This window comes from Leguminivora glycinivorella, chromosome 23, assembly GCF_023078275.1.
Source record: "Leguminivora glycinivorella isolate SPB_JAAS2020 chromosome 23, LegGlyc_1.1, whole genome shotgun sequence".
Lineage (NCBI taxonomy): Eukaryota > Metazoa > Arthropoda > Insecta > Lepidoptera > Tortricidae > Leguminivora > Leguminivora glycinivorella.
In genome coordinates, this window is record NC_062993.1 from 10,942,124 (window position 1) to 10,967,948 (window position 25,825).

Sequence of the window (25,825 nt, forward strand, 5' to 3'; positions counted from 1 at the left end):
ACAGTTGCTGATTAAAGTTTACGTGATTACAATTAGTGTTTTACTTAAACTACGAAATCGTTTCCCTGCTAGAATTAAATACTGAATGCGTAACTTATTGAGACAGCCGAGCGGCGAGTACTAAAATAATAACTTTCCAAAATATTAGATAGTTTTTAAGCAAATGTTGTTTCTTTATTGCAAAACTGGATATAAAATAGTCTTGTTCTTTGTCACTGTTAAATATTTAGATAAATATACACTGTAACACTAATGTGGCTATTCTATGCCATATTAACTACGTTTTGATACATTTTTCAAGTTTCTCAATTGTAAACTAAGCTAAAAACAGTTGCCATTTGTACCATTCCGGTTACATTTACGCCCCGAATTTGTATAAAAATCATCTAAGACCGTCATTTACGACCCTATCAACTCTAATTGTTCAAAAAAATCGTGGGTGTAAAGGACGTCCATAGCATTTTGACGTGTCCTTTACAACCATCTAACTTCTAAACCGTTTAGTTTATCACTACGGTTGCTACACTAGGTGAAGGATACTAAAAATCTACATATTTTTCTATATACGTCACAAATATAGGTCAAAAAACAAAAAAGATATAAACATTTTTCTAAAAAAAAAAGTTGTTTTTTGCTTCTCCTGAAAACCTGCATTTTGTCCTTTACGCCAATTGAACCCAAAGGTATCGATATGCGCTAATTAGCATAGATGAAAAAATATTAAAACTTTAATTTAACAACAAAATTAAAAAAGTCCAGCGAGCCAGCCCCACTGCACCGCACCTACATATATAAGTGCATACGCATGCACGCCTGCATTTGCGTCGCTCCGTGCCTAGCTACCGTGCGTGCGTGTTGTGTAGTGAAAATATGAAGGCGTTTCTGTTGACCATCCTCCTGGTTGGGGTCGTGAGGAGTGAGAAACATGAGGTGAGGATCTGTGCATTTTGGGTTTTCAGTGAACAGTGGGATGAAATTCTAGTGTAGGTCATCTCAGAGTGAGAAATTACGGTGAGACTTTTTAAGGGTTTTCAGTGAAAAGTGATGAAATTCTAGTGTAGGTCATCTCAGAGTGAGAAGGGCTCCCCAATGTGACTTTTTGAGGGTTTTCAGTGAACTGGGTGAAATTCTAGTGTAGGTTATCTCAGTGTGAGAAGTGGGATGAAATCTAGTGTAGGTCATCTCAGAGTGAGAAGGGCATCCCAATGTGACTTTTTGACAGTGAACTGGGTGAAATTCTAGTGTAGGTTATCTCAGTGTGAGAAGTGATAAGTGGGTCATCTCAGAATTGTGACTTTTGAGTTTTCAGTGAATCGGGTGAAATTTTAGTGTAGGTTATCTCAGTGTGAGAAGTGGGATAAAATTTTAGTGTCGAACATCTCAGTGTGACAACTGGGATGAATGGTGTAGGCCATTTTAGTGTGAAAAGTGGATGAGCTTCTAAAGGACACTTACACCACCGAAAATGAAAGATTAACCCGAGGTTAACCCACCATTTTATATGGAATTTGGCAGTTGACAGCCCACTAACCTTGAGTTAAGCGGGTGGTCCAAGCTAATGGCCCTAATGTCAACTTAGACATCTCAGTGTGAGAAGTGGGATGAAATTCTTGTGGGAAATGGGATCAAATTCTAGAGGTGTGTCAAATGGGATGAAAGCTCTAGTGTACGTGATTTGTGATAATTATTGTAACTTATAAACGGTAAAATGATCTCAATTTTTGTTTTTACAGGATACTATTTTTTTATCCTGTTTATTTAGCCTGTGTGGTGACGGGTTAAGAATTTCACCACCCCTTTCTTCCCGTGGGTGTCGTAGAAGGCGACTGTGGGATATGGGTTAAATTGTGGCGTAGGCTGGCAACCTGTCACTGCAATGTCACAGTTTCGTTTTCGTTCAACCCCTTATTTGCCAAGAGTGGCACTGAAGCTTTAGTAGTTTCATGTGCTCTGCTTACCCCTTTATGGGATACAGGCGTGATTGTATGTATGTGTATTTTTTTTATATACTTACGTTACAGTGTAAGTGTTAATGATAGTTGGAAACGAAATACCTTTTGTGTTGATTAAAATAAAAAATAATTGCTAAAAAGTGTTTGGTAAAAAAAATGATTGATGTTGCCTTTACTGTCAAGAATTGAGATCATCTGTGAAAATATGAACAGATAAACCTAAAACTTTGGTAGCATTTAAAAAAAATGTGCATTGTGCATTTACCGTTCTTTGTCAAGTGTTACTATTATTTGCTGCTATGGAAACCTACCTAGGAGTTGCCTTTTGCCTAGTTAAGTACTACGTTGTACAAGGTAATAATACCTAGGATGTCTATTTTTAAACTGATTTAATATTAAATACTCCTAACGTTTTTAATTACAATCTAATTTGATTCGTTTAGAATATACTCGTTTATTAAAATACGCATTATAAATTATTTCGTAAAACGTTGCGATTTTTTATTCATACTACAAAAAAAAAGCTCTTCGCACGAAAAATATAAATTAAAAGAAAATAAAAATATCTCACAACAAACAAATTTAATATTTCCTCATTTTTTAATATCACGTCAAAAAACAACGTGAAAAGAATGCAATCATTAGTATGCCATTTTGCAAACGAATAGGCTATTGTGATTTCGCTGTTCTATGAAAAATTACGTAAATATTTTTTTATTACAATTATTCTTTATATGTACGTATTTTTATATCCTGATTTCCCTATTTATTTTGTGTTATTGTCTTACTTATTTTTCTGTTACTTAGGTGCTAACATTTATTGCTTTTTATATTATTTTCTGTTCACCTAAAATAAATCGACTTCAGAAAATATATCGGGCTGAATGAATCGAAAATTTACTCTAAATACGATATTGGTCGGAAAGGGTAAAAGATGCCAATGATGTCAAAAATAACTTTTTTAATGAATCATTTTTGACATGACCGAATATATTTTTCAACATACATACAATCACGCCGGTATCCCATAAAGGGATAGGCAGAACACATGAAACTACTAAAGCTTCAGTGCCACTCTTGGCAAAATAAGGGGTTGAAAGAAAACGAAACTGTGACATTGCAATGACAGATTTCCAGCCTCTCGCCTACGCCACAATTTAACCCATATCCCATAGTCGCCTTCTACGACACCCACGGGAAGAAAGGGGGTGGTGAAATTCTTAACCCGTCACCACACAGGCAAATATATATATTCAAATGAGGCCATAAGGCTGGTTTTAGTGTCACGCGGACCGACCGCGCGGAGCGGATCCTTGCCGAACTAAATATGTATTCAAGTAAGTTCAGGGAGTGTTTAAGAGACAAACGAACGACAACATCAGTAATAATGTGGAATGATTTGCCAATCGATATAAGACGTGCTCAGTCACTGACGATTTTCAAAAAAAAACGTTTAAAGGAACACTTTTTATCTCTTCCTTAGTCTTTTTCCCATTTTTTGTTTGCGCTACCTGGTCGTTACTCTCTTTTGCTTGGATGTTCAATATGTATCTATGTAGTTTGTGTAGGTTTATGTAGTTTATTTTTATCGCTTCACGAATGTATGTAGTTTATTTTATTGAAAATCTTATATTTATTTTTTATTTTCTTGCTTATAGTTTATATTGAGTTAGGTATTTACATTTATTTTATTTTATTTGCACTGCCCTTAACCCTTTTCTATCCACTACATATCTCGCTGTCTGAAGGTTGTCTGGTAGAGATCGCTCTTTAGCGATAAGACCGCCTGTTGTTACCTACTATTTAAGTTCTTTATTTGTTTGTTTAGCTGTTGTCGTTGTAGTAGTGCAATAAAGTATTTTATTATTATTATTAACATCAACTTCATATAAATTAGTAGTTCAGATCGCTCCCCGCGGTCGATCTACGTGACACTAACGCCGTGTCTTGCGTGGGCGACGCGACGGTCGCGCGACCGTCGCCGTCGCGTCTCATCGCATCGTCTACTTCCAAATCGATAAGGTTTGATTTCGTATGCGTCGCATCGCCGTCGCGCGACCATCGCGCGACCGTCGCTCACGCAAGCCACGGCGTAAAACCAGCCTAACAAGTTAACCCGATCTAACAATGTCCGATTCATATCCCGCTAATTGGCACAATAACTAACACTCACAAGATTCATTTCAACAATTATAGCGAAAATTGCATTTCCACTAATTTTCTAAAAACACGATATCATGAATCCCGTCATTTCACGAAATCGTTTAAATCACGGTTAAAAAGTATCTTAATCAGATCATTAAAGAATACCGCAATGTAATACATTCTATGCATGGATTGAGATAACTGTAACGTCAAAAACATGTATGCAATTGCTCCTTATCAAGAATGCATTAAGGTAGAAAACTGATATCTTCAACATTGATTATACGGATACTACTTAGTAGGTGTTAGAAGTAAGAACAGATAAAGATTCTGTGAGAATTCGTGATCTTAGTACGTTTTGTTGTGAGCATCTGTGGTTTTCATCTTAGCTAGATTATATTGTAACCAGAGACAAGTTAAAAGTCTAGACTTATCATAAAATCCCATAATACTGTTTTGACATCAGATTTATAAAGCTATTTTTATAAAATGAAAACAGTACTGTATAGTGAAACTAAACAGTAAAAATCGTGTTAGTTTTTTTACCCACATAAAACGATGCAAATATCACATTATTTACTCGTATCAGATAAAAAAGAAACCGTCTATTAAATAGCGGAAAATCTTAAATCCAAATGTTAAATAATAACAACAATTGAAAGACATCAAATCACAAATGCCTAAGAGAGTCAAATACTAAGGCGAGGTAAAAAGGTCCACATGTAACAATCTAAAAAAAATGTTTCTGTGACATAATTATCAAGAAATTTAATATTATTAAGATAATCTCGTAGAACTAGTGATACAATATAAAGTTCCAACTAGCTGATACTAACATTATTATTATTTTATTTATCGTAATTCGTTCTTATAAGTAGGAAAATAACATCTATTGGGGAAACATTATTAAAGACTTCAAAATGTCACTTCTTCGATCTGCCTACGCTGCGAAGACTATCAAAATTTTAACTTTTTATGTTGCGTTCAGAAAAATCCCGGGTTTCGCCACCATTTTATGTTGATAGGTAGTTAAAAAAATATATTTTTGTCACATAAACTTCATATTATCATTAAAAAATATTGAATTAGTATGGAGTTAATTATATGTACCATCATTGTGAAAGATGTCGTGAAAAAACACTCAGTGGATCATTTAATGGACTCAGGAATAATATAAAATCATTTTGTCAAAATAGTTGCGTTCAGAAACAATGTTTTGAAAGTCCTTATTATTTATTAGTCTCCAATCTTAACGAAGGAATTATACGGAGCGAGCCATCGAGTTTTTTCAATAACTGACCGATCATTTTTCCTTCTACTAGGAGCGATTTTTCATGTTTAGAACGTGATTCGCATAAATTTAATGTACTTGTAAGTGATTGAGATATAATATATTAAGTAGATTTAGTCGTCTTTACTTCATATTAAATTTACAAATAAATATGTGTCATTTTAAGTTATCGTTATCGCGCTTTGTACACATATTTAAAGTCACATACAGGTCGAACGCAATTAATTAACATTATTTTACCTTTTTCCCAACGTTTCGGCCAGGTTGCACTGGCCGTGGTCGCGAAAGACTGACCACGACCACGCCAGTGTAACCTGGGCGAAACGTTGGGAAAAAAAGGTAAAATAATGTTACTTAATCGCGTTCGACCCGTATGTGACTTTAAATATGTCATTGTAACTAATTTTAGCAATTATTTCAATAAAAATACAATTTTTGTAAAATAAAAATACATTTTACAAGACAAATATAAACGGGAAGAAAGGGGGTGGTGAAATTCTTAACCCGTCACCACACAGGCAACCCCCCCCCACCAACCCCCAAACATCCCCTTTCTTCCCGTGGGTGTCGTAGAAGGCGACTATGGGATATGGGTTAAATTGTGGTGTAGGCGAGAGGCTGGCAACCTGTCACTGCAATACCACAGTTTCGTTTTCTTTTAACCCCTTATTTGCCAAGAGTGGCCCTGAAGCTTTAGTAGTTTCATGTGCTCTGCCTACCCTTTTATGGGATACAGGCGTGATTGTATGTATGGTGTATGTATGTATGTAAATATAAACGATTTTGTGTTAATTAATAATACAGGTTGTACCTAAGTGTAAGAATATATTAAATTTTAGACGGGGAATTTTTTGACCTATTTTATGGGGAAAGTGCTTAGCCGTTTCCTGACCTGACTGCTTAATATTTTTTTCTTAACATCTGTACTTCATCACAGTGTAAATATTAATATGAGATCTTTTGCGGCTTTGATCATAAAATTACCTGTCAGATTAATAAGATGGGAAATAATACATTATAACAATTTTCCTATTAATAGACTCTTTTATTAAGTGTAAAGGCATATCTGGGTGTAAAGGCAGCCAAGTTCAAGTGGGATTGGGCAGGACATATCTGTCGGATGCATCCAGACAGATGTGCCAAAAATAGCGACCGAATGGGCACCACAAATTACCCGAGGCCGAGGTAGGCCAAAAATGAGATGGCGGAAAGACCTGGACTCATTTTGTGGCGATTGGCGGGAGCATGCAAAGAGCCGTGACGAGTGGCGGAAAACAGGGGAGGCCTTTGCCCAGCAGTGGGAAACAATATAGGCTATAAAAAAAAAGATTCTTTTATTAATACGCGATCGATATTCAAGCGAGGTTTCTTGTTCCATATCGAACATTCTGGCACATATTTGATGTCAGAACAAAGAGGCTTGACTGACGGCAGAATTAACGTAGAACGTATTGTTACGTTTACGTTAATAAGAACTTTAGAATTTGCAGCTGGGACGATGTCGGTGGTTGTTTTAACATAAATATATATACCAGATGCAAAATCTACGAAATTTATTAACCCCTAACGCAAAAACAACGGAGTATTATAACTACATATTATAAGTTTGACGTGTCTGTTTGTGAATGTGTCTGTCTTTGGTATCGTAGCTCCCGAACGGATAAACCTATTTAGACTTTTTTTTTAATCTGAATTAGTCGGGAGTGTACTTAGCCATGTTTGATGGAAGTCGGTCTACTATGTCGGTTTTTTTTTTTTTCAAATTTTTAATTTTATATCGTGGTTATTTTAAAACAATCGGAGACTCGAATTCTCGTGGCACTTGGAACTGTCTCAGCCTCACTTGCACCACCGCAAATGGAGGGTTACCCCGAGGTTAACCCACTACCCACCTTTTTTTCGATCAGGATCGAAAGACCTCGCCATTATGAGTATGAATCGCGTAAAAATACCCATGTTACAAAAAAGTGGGGTGGGACAACTTTGAAAAAATTGCCCATTTATCTCTTTATTTTCCTGAGCAAAGTAAACAACCTAACGTTTAGTTAAAAATTACAAAATTAGAGAAAAAAACCGGCCAAGTGCGTGTCGGGCCACGCTCAGTGTAGGGTTCCGTAGTTTTCCGTATTTTTCTCAAATACTACTGAACCTATCAAGTTCAAAACAATTTTCCTAGAAAGTCTTTATAAAGTTCTACTTTCGTGATTTTTTTCACATTTTTTAAACATATGGTTCAAAAGTTAGAGGGGGGGGACGCACTTTTTTTCCTTTAGGAGCGATTATTTCCGAAAATATTAATATTATCAAAAAACGATCTTAGTAAACCCTTATTCATTTTTAAATACCTATCCAACAATATATCACATGTTGGGGTTGGAATGAAAAAAAATATCAGCCCCCACTTTACATGTAGGGGGGGTACCCTAATAAAACATTTTTTTCCATTTTTTATTTTTGCACTTTGTTGGTGTGATTGATATACATATTGGTACCAAATTTCAGCTTTCTAGTGCTAACGGTTACTGAGATTATCCGCGGACGGACGGACGGACGGACGGACAGACATGGCGAAACTATAAGGGTTCCTAGTTGACTACGGAACCCTAAAAAGAAGAAAACGCGAAACTAGACATCTGAAGAGAAAGAAAATTAAATTCTCGAGATATCAAGTGTGAAGTAACGTAGTGAAAAAATAAAAGTTGATCTTTGTTCAAAAATTACACAACCGTCAATTTTAATTGTATCTGAAAGTTTACTTGAAAATTATTGTATTGAAAACGGTAATTCTCAATCGTCTAGTCCATATTCTAATTGCTGCGACGCTTCTATTTTCAGCGGAATTTGAATTTTGAGAAATTAAAATTAGAACTGAAATTCCACTGAAAACGAATGATAATTAGAATCCCTTTTACGTCTTAAAAATTAAACATTAAAAATATAAAACTACGTTACTGAAAAGATTCATTCATCTTTTTTGAAAATTAATAGAAATAATTATACCTAAACGTTAGGAATAAAACAAAAAAATGTATTTTTAATTATAATAAATATAATGCCGTACAATTGATTTGCAGGAAAACTTTTACTCTGCTGATGTTAGTGACTTTTCTACATTATAATAAATACAAAAAAATTGTGAATAAAATGTGACTAAAAGAATGTGAATTAATAATTGTCTTGTCATTTTAATACTCTTCTGTCAATGTCAAAAATGACGTTTTTCAAACGAAAACGATCAGATTCATATCGTATCTACAGCACATTGGTGACGTAGTTGAAATTCTGAATCTGGCCATTCGTATATTTCATAATAATTATATTATATTTACGTAGTATTATTACATTTATAAACAGAAGAATAAATCATTTCGATACGTTTTGCCTTACTATTCTTTTTCACTACGACCATATTATATTTACAATATGGGAAAATTGAACCAATGTAGATCCAATATTACGTAATCTCGGTGGTGTAAATAGATACATAGATTTTATTAGTTTTTTGGAGGAGAAGCAAAAAAATGTAATAATTCGATACATTTAATATCTCAATACTTTTCTACTTATATACGGATAAATCCCTTCAGTCATGTCAATTTATCGTCATTCTTTTCCGACTTCCTTTTCGCCCGTGTATCGTACGAAGCTTGTCAGTACAGATGGCCCTCCAAAGTTTCGACTTGACAAGAAGTGAACCACTTTGACGAAGGAAGAACGCACTAGTGCAGACAAAACACATCATCTGTAGGTACTGAAAACAGTTTTATATACATACATACAATCACGCCTGTATCCCATGAAGGGGTAGGCAGAGCACATGAAACTACTCAAGTTTCAGTGCCACTCTTGGCAAATAAAGGGTTGAAAGAAAACGAAACTGTGACATTGCAGTGACAGGTTGCCTACGCCACAATTTACCCCTAATCCCACAGTCGCCTTCTACGTCACCCACGGGAAGAAAGGGGGTGGTGAAATTATTAACCCGTCACCACACGGTAAACGGCACACGTTTTATATACAGAATTTACATAAGTTTATTATGACTACTTCGATACCAACGTCCACTTTTCATCATCGTACCGCTCGCCATCGACAGGGCGCTCATCCACACACCTTGCAACCTAAATGGTCGCATACCGTGCGGTTTCACAGGAATTTCCTCCCGCGGACGCCCCGGCTGTGGAATGAGCTCCCTGCCGATGTATTCTCAATGAACTAACAGTATGGGGTTCTTCAAAAAAGTGAGTGTACAAATTTCTAATGGGTCGGCAACGCGCATGTTGAGTTGCAAGCGTCCATAGGTTACGGTGACCGGTTCCCATCAGGCGGACCGTATACCTGTTTACCACCGACGTGGTATTAAAAAAATACCTAGTACCGCTCTAGTTCGATAGTAAGCTAAGATTGAAGAAATGTTATGTGAGCCAATATTTCGAATAAGTACTAATTTCGAATAAGATTCGTCTTACATTAAGTTGAATTTAGTCAAGTTGCACTATTTATGTTGAAAATAATAAAGGGGTTTAAAGAACATTGTATGATACATGTGCGAACATTTTCCGCACTGGAATCTGAGCTTTTATTTCACTTTTACTTGGAAGTCGTTTTTGCTCGTCTATTATACATTCGATTTTACATAATTTCTCGTATGCATATTATGGGAATAGAAAAACGAAAGTGCTTTATTGTATCTTGTTTTGAATAGCTATTTTAGTTTAAAGGGTAAAAAATGCAGATTGTTAACGACAGTGTCAATTTTAAAGCCTTGCGTAGCCGAATGGCACAAACACTCACGAAACGAAACGCTCGAAGATTTCTATCTCTAATAGAGCCGAATGACATTTCTGCGGCACGAAACGAAAACGAAAAGCCGCGAAAAATAATCTGGCTCAGTCACGCTAATACGCACGAGCGATAGAGATAGATATCTACGAGCGTTTCGTTTCGTGAGCGTTTGTGCCATTCGGCTGCGCACCCTTAAAAAGCACTACTAGAATTTGTTTTAGCTCAAACAAAACAACACCTGTCGATCTAGAACATCCGGCCAAGCAGAAGTGACAATTGTTGCCACCTGCGTAGCCGAATGGAACAAACGCTCACGACACGAAACGCTCGTAGATATCTTTCTCCATCGCTCTTGCGTATTGGCGCGACAGGGCCAGACTACCTTTCGCGGCGTTTCGTTTTCGCTGCGCGTCGCAGAAATGCCATTTGGCTACGGCACCTGGCGACAGAAATGCAGTCTGGCTCTATCGCACCACTACAAAAGAGCGATAGATGAATAGAGACGCGATTGTGACGTTGGCTTAAGTACCAGTCGAGACCGTGTCTACGGATATAGTAAAAAATCCATTCATTGCTAATCTAATCTCTAAATTGTGATATCTCTGGACATAGAACTAAAACTTTTGACCGAACCTCAGTTTTGACAATTTGGTTTATAAGAATTAACCAAAGGTTTTGAGTCATCTGTGCGTACATTTTTCTTGATGGTTCCGAGGTGCTTACGTTTTTTCTTAGACTTTATCTGTCTTGAAGGAGTTATATTACACTGTTTTTTTTTTCGTTAAATTCGACAAGCACCCGGTGTACCTATCGTTTTTTGTTAAATTCGAAAAGTGTCAAGTATCTGATCTGACGGCACAAGTCAAAACAAATAACATTAAAAGGATGTCACACACGTGTTTAATTTTTTTTATTTTAATAATTGGATAATCGTAAGAGTCAAGACGATAGTTTCTTAGATAAATTAATTATAATTCACCTGAAGAACCTTCTAAAAGTTAGCGGAATCAATAAAAACATGGTGTATATGTCTTTTTCTCAGTAACCTTGTAACAATCGACTCACTCTCACATTTCTCCGACCTAATAAGTCTTGTAATTAGCGCTTTCGTGTAAGTGTCGGGTTAGAAGAAAGTCGGGTCACGCCTCACTGGGAGCGCTGGGAAAACGGTCAAGAGCTGGTTATTATTGTTACACTTGTACTCACATTATACATTTTGGATTTTTCAACTGAAAAATCCAAAATGTATGTAATAGTATATTGTGCAACAAGGGAGGTAAGGGGAATTTTGTCGACGAGTGGTAATAACTCGCGACAGCCGCAGGCTGGAGAGAGTTATACAGTGCGTAAACGTAATAAGGACGATAAATGAAATCAGGCATATAATTCAATATTGTTATCATTAATTAAGAGGTGTTTTTGAGTTACTCTTAATTTTCAGCCCATAATTAATTTTTGAAAAATTTCCCAGCAGCAATGTACCTACTGTAAACGTGGTTGCGATGACAATCAATGACAACTGTCAACGAGCGTTTAACGCGAGTGTGTTTGCATTACGTTGCGGGCCGAATTAATTTGTATGGATAAAAAAAATATTTCAATTTTAAGTAAAAGTTATCTAATTCCATTTTTTATGTCCATGGAGTGTGCCTCCTCATTGTACCGACAGTAACTTACTTATTTAAGTATTACCGAATGAAAAACCCGAGTTATTTATAACGCAGATCATTAATCAAGCATCTTTGTTTTAGAAAAGTGTAACATCACCAATTTCAACATGACCGGGCTTTTTATTGGGTCAAGCTGCGCCACAGTTCACAAATCATTATCCAAAATTAAATGGAAACATGTTCCTACATAAATACTGTACTTTATTTCATCGGTATATTATGTAGTTCCAGCCAGCCAGCGTATCATGGTTCCAATTTTATCACTTATCCACGTGGATAAGACATCTGTCACTCTCACACTGGCATACTTGCCAAAGCGTGACGGATAGTTTATCCACGTGGATAAGTGATAAAATTGGAAGCATAATACGCCGGCAGGTGGGGTAAATATAAGTAGCTTATTGAACTATATAGGTACTGACAGCTGCAAAAGTGCATGGCGAATTTATCAATGAATTCATTCATAATTTCTCCATTATTTTTGCAGCAGATAGTACAGTTTTTTTATATATTATAAATGGACTTACTCTTGACCACAGCCTAGCCAAAGGCAAAGACGTGGCCTACGATGGAGTGAGCTCGCCCAGAAAAGATGCCTGTTCACTCTTGATTTGAAGGTTGCCGGGACAGTGACATTGATACTAGAAGCTGACAATTCTGTGCCTATTTCTGGGTCGATAAATAACATTGTTACCTACTCGGCGTCAATATTTCCTTGTTGAGCAAGCAATGAACGGCGGTCAATGTCGTGCGACAATTTACTGTCAAACATCTCAGCAGCATTTACATTTCGATTTTATATGAAAACTTGACATTTAAAATTACACTTGGTATTTTCAACTTCGACTATAAATTGATAAAAAAGATGCATACATAGTAGAGGAAACTTCTCAAGTTTCAGAGCCAAACTTAACAATTAAGGAGTTGAAAAAAAAAAGTTAAAATATCAATCCCAATAAAATTCTCTAACCTGCGGTGTTTGCCCATCGCCCACACTACAATGGATTCCATATCGAAAGGGGGTGGTGAAATTCTTAACACCTTCCTCACTACACGGGCAACCGACCTGTAATAGTCTGACCAAAAAGAGTAGAAATTAAAAAGTGGCAACATCGTAGTGTCGTTCATCCCTTTCAAATCAATACGTGTGAGAAAACAAGACGACACTACAATGCCAACGAACCAACAATATGCAACATCTGGAATGTAATTAGTCTGTGATAATCTGACTCAGCGTTTTAACTAATGGCCACGCTAGCTCTATCGGGCATCCCTAAATCATAACGGGCCCTTTTTCATTATATTTACTAAATCGATGATAGAATTTTATTTAAGAGGAGGAAACCAGAAAGTCAGAAGGGAACAGATAATAAAACGCGTCGCATGAAATTCGAAAGGTAGTCGATTGAAATATTTAATTCTTCATATTTCATATATCCTTGATAATTTCAATAAGAAAAATCGAAAATTATACTGTGCCATGCAGCTAATCAATCACTAAATATAAATTTCTAGTGACGAGATGTCATGGCCATATCGTCACTACTTTTAAAAAATCTCGTATCTCACGCTGTTCCTCAAAGTAAAAACGCAGTAAGTCTATATGCATTCCATACATACTTACTACAATTTTCTTTTCATTAACAGACGAAGATACAAGTTTTTTAAAAGTAGTGACGATATTCTATCTAGCAATATTCCTTCAAACCAATTTAATACTTTTAAGGTTTTTTTTATTAGAATTCACTCTTGCAAATCTTGCTTTGTTTATTATGTAGGTATTTTATGTGTGAAGAATCAATATAATAATATATTTTGCATTAATCTCCGCTTAAGGCTTGACTCAATGATGTTACAACCTGATTTCTGAGTATTATATAGCCTGACAAGTTTTTATTTGACCCTGAAAGAGTGTCGCTATAAATCGTTTTCATATGGCAATAATGTGCGGACGTCATGTATAATGGGGACAGCGTGTACTAGTTTCGCGTTAATATTTGTAGAAAATTAAAACATGGTTTTAGGTAGGTTTAAGACTTGCTACTTCTTTCGCATAGCCTAAAATCCATGAATCTTGTACCTTTATCGAAGTCGTCGATGTTTGTTTTCTTTTTACGTGGGACCTTGTTTTGTACTGGTGGCAATGATGGACGGGCTCCTTATTTCTTTAAATATTTTTCACGGCACAGCTATAGACACTATCAATAAGAACAAAAAATATATTAAGCTAAATCGAAACCAACTAATCAATACAGGAGAACCGTACTAAATATAAACCGTCAGTACCGGACATGTCAACAACCGATCTCGGAACATTGTTATCGAAATGCTGTGAAATCCTTCATCATTTTTTGTTGTACGTAATTTATCACGTTCAGTATAATTATTTTCACTTTTTTATATTATTTTGGGCATATTTGCGATGAAACCGTTAGAAATTTTAAAATATTTACTTCTAGTTTACATCACTGACATTCGATGACTTTCGATGACGGGTATCGAAAAAAGCCAGTAAAAAAATCCTTGCCAGAAATTAGTTCAGCTGAAAATCCGCAACGCGGCGAGGTTCAAATAAGAACTTGTTAGTCTTTACCTACCTTAACGATTTAAGGTCTTGTTAGGTCTACGTCGTTAGGCTAAGTCTCTGTGACCATGCATATTTTTGTCTAGTAATGGCTAAAAAATCGTTATATGCCTAAAGCACTTTAGTGAACCCGAACAACCCTTCTTGCTTGCCTCGCAAAGGTTGACCCTTAAATACTGAGCCAGAGACCTTTTTTGTTGTGATGCACACAGGATTGTTTTATATACGTAGAAGATATCAAAGCCGACCAGAAATATATGCAGACTACACGCCATCTTGCGGAATTTCATAAGAACTATTTTTAACCACCGACGCAAAAACGACGGGGTGTTATAATTTTGACGTCTCTGTCTGTGGCATCGTAGCTCTCCGAACGGATGAACCGATTTCGATTTTTTTTTGTCTGAAAGCTGAGTTAGTGGGGTGTTCTTAGCCATGTTTCATGAAAATCGGTCTACTATGTCGCAGTCGGAGGTTTTTCAAAATTTTAATTTTGTAGTTGTCTTCATACTAAACTGAACTGCCACCCCATACCCCAGAATAGTCATATATTTCTGGCCAGGCTTTAGCTTACCCGACTTCTACGATGTGATTACAATATTAATTTAAAATCCTAAGAACGTAATCCTATTTTTTACTAAATAATAATCACCTACCTACTGCTGAAAGCCGCGGTTCGGGTTTCGAATCTTCGAAAGAACATTTTATAATATTTATTGATTTGGGTATTCACACTTTAAGTTCTCACGTTTTGTACACATTTTTTAAAGAAACACACGGGTCGAACCCGATATAATAATATTGTTACCTTTTATCCAACGTTTGCACTAGCCGTGGTCACGGAAGACTACGAACGTTGGGTAAAAGGTAATAATGTTGTTTTATCGCGTTTGACCCGTGTGTGTCTTTAAAAAATTTGGTATTCAATATTTATTTAATGTTAAACAAAATTATAAATCATCTTTAAAATCACTAACAGGCCGAACGCGATAAAATATCATTATTTTACCTTTTTTCCGACGTTTCGGCCAGGTTGCACTGGCCGTTGTCACAGAAGACGTCCCAGCAAAATGTCATCGAAGATGTATACAACACAAATTAAAACTATTTTTCCCCTCACTAGCTCGGAAACACGTGTTTTGTCCTTCAATATCAGCGCGTAAAAACACATTTTATCCACTAGTGGGTAAAGTAATTTGACCTTGAATAAAGTCAAATTAACTGCTTTAAAATTGATAAAAGTAGGTGAATCTAGTAATAAAGATGACTTACCACCTGTGGAACTACTGGAAGCAGTGATAAACGCATTTTTTGCGTTGTAGTTTCCTCGCTATAATGAGGGGAAAACTTTTGTGTTACACTCGGGTGCAAATGTATTTTACTTCTCGTGTGTTAAAAAACTCGCAAGTTCAGGATTCTATTTTCGAACCACTCGCTTCGCTCGTGGTTCAACTATAGAGTCCTTTCACTTGCTCGTTTTTCAACTCCACACTCGGCGTTAAAATACAACTTTGCCCCCTTGTATAACAAATAACGATTGTTTTTACTACCATCTACATTAAGCGAGAAAAAGAAATCCAATTTGATAGCGATTCAGACCGGGCTTTGATATAGCAGTAAAGCTCTACGCGTCAATGTCATGTGCTGATGACATTATTATTTTCTTTTGCGTTACATGCAACAAAGAGATTTCATAATATTGTTGGCATTATTGTTGATGTAACGTTGGCAATCACACTTAAAATGAAGAAAAAATTACCTTATTATTTGTTGAACACATCACTTATATGTAGAAGTAGCCGATACAAGTATGTAGGTAGGTACTGAGTACGAGTATATCTACCAGCTGACTTATTGTCAGTAACATAACAGTTATCATAAAATAATAGTATTTATTTAAAGTTCGACAAAAAAGATTATTATGTATTAGACAATTACTGCGATGCTGCCAAATCAATAAATTTACAAATACGGGACATCACTGCGATGTTGCCATTTTTTAATTTTTATTAGTTTTGCCAGACTGTACAATAGTAATGATTTGATTTTATTTATTTCATAATGTAAAATAACAATTTAAATTATTTTAAATTTTAAAAAGATCGTTAAGTTTATAGTTATAATTTGACCCATCTTGTGGGGACGAGTCACCGTCTGCCGGAAATAAAATTGGATACCGTTTTATTAGGCAGGCGTCCGGTTTTTTTATCTCATAGCCCTGTATTTAGTTTATCACTTTCATCCAATAGCCCAGTTCATTTTAGATTCAAATAGACCCTGGCGGAGATAGATATTGCGCTCTGTGAGTGTGTTTCGTGAGCGATTGTGCCATTCGGCTAGCCACCCAGTTCATTTTAGCAAATAGGGCGGGCAAGGGCAACATCCGCGCGGTGTACCCCTTACATTTCATTAAAGTGTCTAAAGGGCCTCTACGCGTTGGCTTCGGTCCCGCGCACGCCTTCCAAAGTTCCGGAACACCATTATTCCGTAATGGGAAAGATATTATTATAATGTCAATAATTACAATAATATAGGTATAATTTAAAGATCAGTAAAAAGTACTAAAGTTATTTATATCTAGTTTCTTGATTTGTTTAGTTTATTAATATAGAATAAAACACAGTAAAGCAAACCGAAATTATTTAACGGTGTACATAAGGAAGGGAAAATTAATAATTTTATGTCAATATCACAAAATTAGTTCACGGTTTCTCATGTTTAGAAATATTTCCAATTTGCATTTAAATTAACTAAATCCTTTATTTAAGACACAGGATAATATTAGCTTACAATGATTGAAAATTATTTAATCCGCCTTCTCTATTAATTAGATAGATAAATATTATATTAACCTTCACAATTCCTTTCGTTATTTACATAAAATGCCCAATAACGCCGTGTCTTGCGTGGGCGACGGTCGCGCGACCGTCGCGCGACCGTCGCCGTCGCGTCTCATCGCATCGTCTACTTCCATATCGATAAGGTTTGATTTCGTATGCGTCGCATCGCCGTCGCGCGACCATCGCGCGACCGTCGCCCGCGCAAGCTACAACGAACAAACGGGCCTCTCGCTCGTTTTTGTCCAGAACGTGCAAGTTGTGGGATGAGCCAATTTCTGAGTTGATTTTCTTGAGCTAGAGGTTTTTTTTTTATGGGATAGGAGGCAAACGAGCAGACAGGTCGCCTGATGGTAAGCGATCACCGCCGCCCATGGACACCCGAAACACCAGAGGTGTTGGAGGTGCGTTGCCGGCCTTTAAGATGGTGGTGATGGTTCTTCACAAAGCAGGTACATTTAGAGTTTTCAATGGTCGGCAACGCATAGGTGGCTCTCCTGATGTTGCCTATGTCCATGGCCGGCGACGACTGCTTCCCATCAGGCGTCTCGTCTGCTCGTTTGCCGCCTATACAAGGGCGATACTGAACATAGTGGCCCTACATAGTGGACCGATTTTCTGAAACATGGCTAAGAACACTCCCGACTAGTTCAGCTTTCAAACAAAAAAAAAACAAAATCGGTTCATCCAATTGGGAGCTACGATGCCACAGACAGACACACACACAGAGACAGACAGACAGACAAACAGATAAACAGAAAGACAGACAGACACGTCAAACTTATAGCACCCCTTCATTTTTCCGACGCAAAAATGAAGGGTCAGGTAACTTATTATAAAAATGAATGCATTAATAATTTTTAATTGCAAGAAAGAAAGAAAGAAGAAAGAAAATAATTTTATTCAGGACGTTAACAAAATTCCTTATGTCTATGATACATATTAATAGGTGGACAAAAATCTACAATAGTGGACAAAAATCTACAATGGAGTCCTCATATAAAGAAACTAGCAAGCAAATTAAGTTCAGCCGCATACGCCGTTAGGAGAATCAGGCAACTGACTAATGTTGAGACAGCTCGCCTAGTGTATCATAGTTATTTTCACAGTGTAATGTCATACGGTATTCTGGTTTGGGGCAAAGCAGCTGACATACAGACTATCTTTGTATTACAAAAGAGAGCCATTCGTTCTATTTACAACTTAGGAACACGTGAATCAGTAAGAGAACTCTTCAAAGAAATTAATATCTTAACTGTAGCTTCCCAATACATTTATGATAGTATAATTTATGTTGTTAAGAATTTAGACTGTTTCACTAAGAATTCTGATATCCATAATTATAACACTAGAAACAAAAATAAGCTTGCCATAAAGAAGTTTCGTGTCCGTAAAGTACAGAAGTCATTTGTTGGGCAATGCATTCATTTTTATAATAAGTTACCTGACACTGCTTTGAGATTACCCCTCCCAGCTCTTAAGAACTACTTAAAAAAATCATTGATGTTAAAGGCTTATTACAGAGTCGAGGACTATTTGACAGACAAACATGCATGGCCCGAACCAGAAACTACAAAAAACGAATAGCAATTAAAATAATTGTATTATGTATAGAGGACACAGTTCAGATAAGAAAGCACATCAAATATTTTATATTTTATGTTGTGTAGGTAAATTACATATTTAATGATATTGAGATTCATATTATCTTTTCTTCTATGACAATTTGATATGTTTTCTCTGAAGAAGAACGACGTATTATTAAGCAATAATATAATTTATTGAAATTGATTTCCATAGAGTACCTAGTCTGTTCATATTCTTTGATGAATACTTTTGCATGTTAAATTGTATGTTGTTATTTAATGCATGTTAATTATAAGATGTAATGTTTTGAAAAGAAGTTGCCCGCCGAGTTTCTTGCCGGTCCCATAGTGGATACCCCCCTCCCAACTGAGGGGGGACTGAAATCTTCTCGAGGCTGAGGCGTAGGGTTAGAGCCGGCGTAGCTTTATTTGACGTTCATATGCGCATTGTAATATGCCTACTTGAAAAATAAATATTTCATTTTCATTTCATTTTCATTTTCATTTATTGATATTAACGTCACTGAAAAGGTCTCCCCTCAGCATTTTGTCAAGTTACCTACCAGGTAACTTGACGCTGGCCCGAAGCTACGCTTGCGAGACGCTAGATGTGGGGGGACCCTTATTCTTTTGAGTTGGAAAGTAGGAGGTCAATTGTATGTATATTTAACCTCCTCGAATGTTTCGTTTCGTCTGTTAAAAGTAACCTTTTCTTTAATTCCAGGCAGAACCTACAGAAGAATCCTTGAAACGAGGGCTGAGCCACAAATGCGGCGCGCGGGAACCTTCCTCCTGCATCGCTATAGAGCTGGTTGGCTACGTCGACCGCATGCTTCGGACGGCCTCCGTCCAGCTTAGCGATGACGTCATGATTGTTGATGAGAGGTGAGGGCACTGTCTTTTAGCCTGTGATCATCTTGCCTCGCAAGTCATCCAGCAGTTGTCATAAATGTCCATGAGAGGCCAGAATTTTTGTCTTCTAGTCTGTGTTCCGTCCGTCAGCAAATCCGTCCAGCATTTGTCTATGACAGGCAGCATAGTCTCACTTCATCTAAGCCGCCGAACATTATAGATTAAGGATCAGGTGCCAAAAGTACATTGGAGATAAAAGCCCTGACCGGATGAGCCATGATCACGATGACTTCATGATTGTTGATGACAGGTGAGGACCTTGTCTTCTGGATGATGAAACTGATTATACATGGTGAAAACAAGCTCAAAAATAGACCTGAAAGAAATCTTGCAAATCTTGCAATTCAACTGGTTTCTTTTCATAAGTCTGTTATATAATGTTTAAGAGTAGGCTGAACTTCATCTGGCTAAAATAAAAACAGTCAAGCAAAATTTTACGGCCAATGTAACGTGGCTCTTTATTTCCTTTTGCATCGTTGCTACTTCGTGACCATCTTGGAATGCCAGTCATCCAGATTTGTCCGTGATGTCCAGCGAATTGGCAGTGAGACTATCCATTTTTGAGTAATTAATAATACTTTCAGACAAGGTCCCAAGCATGTTGATGTTGCAGGTGGAATATTTTATTATATGAGTAATGTAAAGACACTATAATGAGCATTCCAAATGAAAGTCTACTTGAGTTCCACTTGTCGCTTTTCGAGCAGTATTCATCTAGATTGTTAGGCCCAGTTTTTGAAGAGGCCCCTTCGGTCTTAATCATTATACCTTGTGTGTAAGTTCTAATATAATTATGTAAATTATGCCGTACTCGGCAATAGCGGCGCCTGGCTACTACTGCTTTTGTTATTTTATTTATAGTTATTACTTGACAACCAGTCTGGCCAAGTCAGTACCTAGTGACCCTGCATACTAAGCTGCGGTCCCGGGTTCGAATCACGGTAAGGGAATTTATTTATTTGTGCGATGAGCACAGATAAATGGCGCTTAGTCAATTTATGTACGGATTTCCTATAATTAATTTATTGTTTATGTATTAAAAAGTAAATAAATAGTTAAAAAAAAAATGAAATAAATAACACACTCAAATATTTCAACTAATTCCTCAATTTTACCTAAACGCTGAGTTCCACCCAGATTAGCCTCTTTTCTATGTTTGAGTTTTGCTTCAAAATATCTTATGTTATGTAAAACTGTACTCTTAACCCTATATTTTCATAAGTAATCATAATCATAATATCGTTTATTGCACCATGGTAAAAAGTTGACACAAAACATTATAAAGCACCTCATGGACACCAGTAGGGTGTTGCAAACAAGTTCCTAGACTTACGCTAAGGATAATCAAATTGACTTACTTGCTTTATTTGAAAAAATGGTGTAATAATAATACGCTTACTTACAGTTCTCTTCAAATAAACTCTAATAAATTAGTTTATTATTTCAACAAGTTCATTATAAATTACAAGTATTACAACACACATTGTTCATGAGAACAGCCTTTCAACAACATTCTGTTTGTTCCCTGTTAATGAACCCTTACGAGACCTTTGTGTGAGAGCAATCTTGTCAGGAAAACATCATTAATATATGTACACTTACCCACCTTATTAAAGGGGGATAAAGTTCAAGATTTGGTAGATATTATTGGGGGAGACTACACAATGGGTTATCGCCGATTGAGTGGGAGTCTTTTGAAAAGCATAGCATAAACACGGTATACCCTTCTGGAATTACGTATATTACGGGTAGCAATATTGTGCCAATTTTAGACTATGCTTATATGGTTTCACATGAAAAAAATCTGATAAAAAGCTTAAGGCTGTGACACATATTAAGACTGTTAACTTACTTTTTCACTGTGCCTTGCTTTCTTTATAGAAATTACTTTTTGGTAAACTAATAATTGAAATATTTACTATGAAACTGGCTATAATATCAGTTTCTCAAAGGTTAGCTGGAAGAGATTCCTTTATAGGATAAGTTCGCTTTTATACACTCTTTTTATATACCTACTCTGTACTTTTTGTAATTTGTTTTTTATATAGTAGTGTCATATGTCATATTTATGAAGAAATCAAATAATCATGAAAACCTCAAATAAAATACTTTGGACTACTTGCACCAGACCTCCCGCTTAACTCAAGGTTAGTCGGCTGTCACCTACCAAATTCCATATAAAATGGTGGGTGGGAGAGTACTCCATTTTCGATGCTGAAAGTGGCCCTTTGCCATATCTCGGGACCATGGGGTCCCGGACTTTTGGGAGGCGTGCGTGGGGCCGAAGCCAACAGCGCAGAGCCCTTTAAGACAGTTTAATCTAAAACGTAATGTGACACCAACCGACGATTATCCCTGTATGCACTATAGTAATGCACCCAAGGAATTCCCGGTAAGTGTAGAGCTATTGCAATGAAAAGAAACAAAATAAACTGGGCTATTGGGTTGAAATGTTAATTTTTTTTTATGTGATAGGAGGCAAACGAGCAGACAGGTCGCCTGATGGTAAGCGATCACCGCCGCCCATGGACACCCGAAACACCAGAGGTGTTGGAGGTGCGTTGCCGGCCTTTAAGATAGGTGTACGCTCTTTTCTTGAAGATTTGAAGGTCGTATCGGTCCGGAAATACCGCAGGCGACAATTCATTCCACAGTTTAGCTGTGCGGGGCAGGAATGTACTGGTGACTGGAAAGAAAGTGACCCCTATTGTTACTTTTTGTTGATTATTACATAACAATATGAGGTAATACAATCTACTCATAACACGTAACATTTTCAAATTAATGTCAAATAATATTCATTTTCACGTTGTTATTTCTGTAAAAGGATTAATTACGTGGAATTATACAAACAAACTTATATCCAATATATTAAACAAAATTTAATATTTAAATATTAATACCAGAAAGTCGCATGTTCTAGGAGTAAGTAATAACGTAATCTATCAGTCCTGCACTTTGTAGCCGCAAACGGCATCTGAATTTAAATTAAAAGATTTTCAATATTCACTTTCAATTGGAACGGTTTGTACTAATGATTTAAATTTGAAACGCATTTTCAATGGTGTAATGAGCATAATTACCTTTATTTTGTTTGTAGTTATAATTATAGGTAACATTACATGTTCTAAGCCAAATATTATTTTAGAACACAAAAGTTAAAAATTCTTAGAGTCACATAGTCATGTCACTATACACCGTGTTTTTTTTTTGTTTTCCGTTAAATTTGACACGTAGCTAGGTTCATTATCAGGAACCACCCTGTATATCACTTTTAGTTAAATTCGCAAAAAAAAAATTTTCATCATTTTCATACATAATAAATTAATTTATTAGTGTGAGAGACCCTTAAGAATAACATTCAAGTTAATGTCAAGTGCTTGACGGCACATGTAAAAACAAATAACATTAGGAATTGGTAAAGGCTGTCACACACGTGTTCAGTAAATATCTTTATTTTTTTAATAACTCGATAACCGTAAGAGTTAAGACACTAGTTTCTTAGAGAAATTAATTGTATTTGATCTAAAGAACCTTCCCTTAAAGTTAACGGAATTCAATAAAAACAGGGTGTAGATTTAAGTGCCATATACGTTGTCGGCACTTTAACCCTTTATGCCAATTTTCAAAAACATAACAAAGCAGAATCGACGAAGAATTGATAAATGACAGAATTTGGTTTCATAATTTGATGAGGATCGGTTGACAATAAAATTGCGACCTGTAGAAAACATCCGGACATACAAAAAACAAATCGAGTTAAACCTACGCTTTCGCTGCTGTCAGTAATAAAATATTGAATTTGTTTTTTATCACGCAGAAACGTCTGCGAGCGATATTACATTATTAATTTGAAGGAAAAATTGAAAAATTCACACCTCCGGCAGGGGGCCGATTTTAGAGTCTCACTTTCACTAAAATACCGGTTGAAAACGGTGAACGGTGAATATTTTCAGTGACAATATTCTGAATTCGAACGCCGTGAGACTAAAAATCGGCCCCCAGGACTCGAAACTGCGACCTCTGGCTTTACCGGGGCCAGCCTCGCTCCCAACTACGCAAAGCCAGAGGTCGCAGGTTCGAGTCCTGTCGGAGGTGTGATTTTTTTAAATTTTTCCTTTAAATTAAAAATATACAAAATGTTGATTTAAGAACATAGAAAACATTCACGACTATACCTCATTATTCTTAAGCAAAACGAGTCCCGTTTTCTAAATAAAAACCGGCCAAGAGCGTGTCGGGCCACGCTCAGTGTAGTTTCCGTAGTTTTCCGTATTTTTTACAAAACTACTGAACCTATCAAGATCAAAACAATTTTCCTAGAAAGTCCTTATAAAGTTCTACTTTTGTGATTTTTTTCATATTTTTTAAACATATGGTTCAAAAGTTAGAGGGGGGGGACGCACTTTTTTTCCTTTAGGAGCGATTATTTCCGAAAATATTAATATTATCAGAAAACGATTTTAGTAAACCCTTATTCATTTTTAAATACCTATCCAACAATATATCACAAGTTGGGGTTGGAATGAAAAAAAATATCAGCCCCCACTTTACATGTAGGGGGTACTCTAATAAAACATTTTTTTCCATTGTTTATTTTTGCACTTTGTTGGCGTGATTGATATACATATTGGTACCTAGTTGACTACGGAACCCTCTGTACCTTCCTATTTCTACATAGCTTCAGAAGTGTAGATTGTGTTCAACATTATCACCGAAATTTCCGGACATATTCAAGTATGTAAATGGCTCGAAACTTCTCAATTATTCGTAGGCAAGCCTACCTGGAAACCCTTGTTCACACAACCAGACGAATAATAACGATTATGAAGACCCCATTTCTAATGAATCCCTAACTCGCTTTGTTGATTTCTACATACTATGTGATATTATCTTTCGCTTTCATCTTCGAAATTCTAAATTCTTGCTGAATAATTAATCGCTTTCAAGAACAATTTTTTTTTTCAGCGATAGTCCTTTATTATTATTAATTTATTAAGTAGATGAGTTTTTTGTCAACATCTCAGCAGTTCTCGAAAAGTTTGTACAAAAATTAAGGAAAAAGTTAAATTTGTTTTTTTTAATTCCTATTTTGTTACCAAGATTTTGTTGATGAATTGAGATTTTATTAAGTTTTATTTCGTCATTAAGGTTCTCTAGTATCTATATTTTCTTAATTATAACAATTAACCTGTATACCAGTGGCGGCGCGTGAATATATTTGGAAGGCAACACAGAGCAAAAAATAAAAACCGGCCAAGAGCGTGTCGGGTCACGCTCAGTGTAGTTTTCCGTATTTTTCTCAAAAACTACTGAACCTATCAAGTTCAAAACAATCTTCCTAGAAAGTCTTTATAAAGTTCTACTTTTATGATTTTTTTCATATTTTTTAAACATATGGTTCAAAAGTTAGACGCCTCTAACTACCTTTTTTTTCCTTTAGGAGCGATTATTTCCGAAAATATTAATATTATCAAAAAACGATCTTAGTAAACCCTTATTCATTTTTAAATACCTATCCAACAATATATCACACGTTGGGGTTGGAATGAAAAAAAATATCAGCCCCCACTTTACATGTAGGGGGGGGGGGTACCCTAACAAAACATTTTTTTTTCCATTTTTTATTTTTGCACTTTGTTGGCGTGCTTGATATACATATTGGTATCAAATTTCAGCTTTCTAGTGCCTACGGTTACTGAGATTATCCGCGGACGGACGGACGGACGGACGGACGGACAGGCAGACATGGCGAAACTATAAGGGTTCCTAGTTGACTACGGAACCCTAAAAAACGCAACCTACCTATATTAGGTACCTTAGGCGCCTATCCAAGTGCATTTATCATACAGTCCGCTATGAAAGCGCTTAAAAAAGCCATCTCTCCGCTTATAACTTATATTTAACTCCGGACGATCACGGCCTCCAGACACAACAGTCAAATGAATTAACGCTGCCATTACTAAACAAACCAAAGAAAGTCCTAACTATCTCTTAAAAATAGGTAGTATCTAACCTTGAAACTCTGGCTTGCACTGTCACTAAAACACGACACCGAAACAC

At 36.3% G+C, this 25,825-nt stretch overlaps 1 protein-coding gene across 1 annotated transcript in view; it reads left to right on the plus strand.

Moving 5' to 3' along the window:
* The first annotated feature begins 870 nt into the window (after window positions 1-870).
* The window catches only part of LOC125238217, a 55,505-nt gene continuing 30,550 nt past the window's right edge, over window positions 871-25,825 (plus strand). The window contains exons 1-2 of the mRNA XM_048145492.1: window positions 871-930; window positions 19,575-19,735. Of these exons, the coding sequence (XP_048001449.1) occupies window positions 871-930; window positions 19,575-19,735 (221 nt within the window). The remainder of the gene's footprint in view (window positions 931-19,574; window positions 19,736-25,825) is intronic.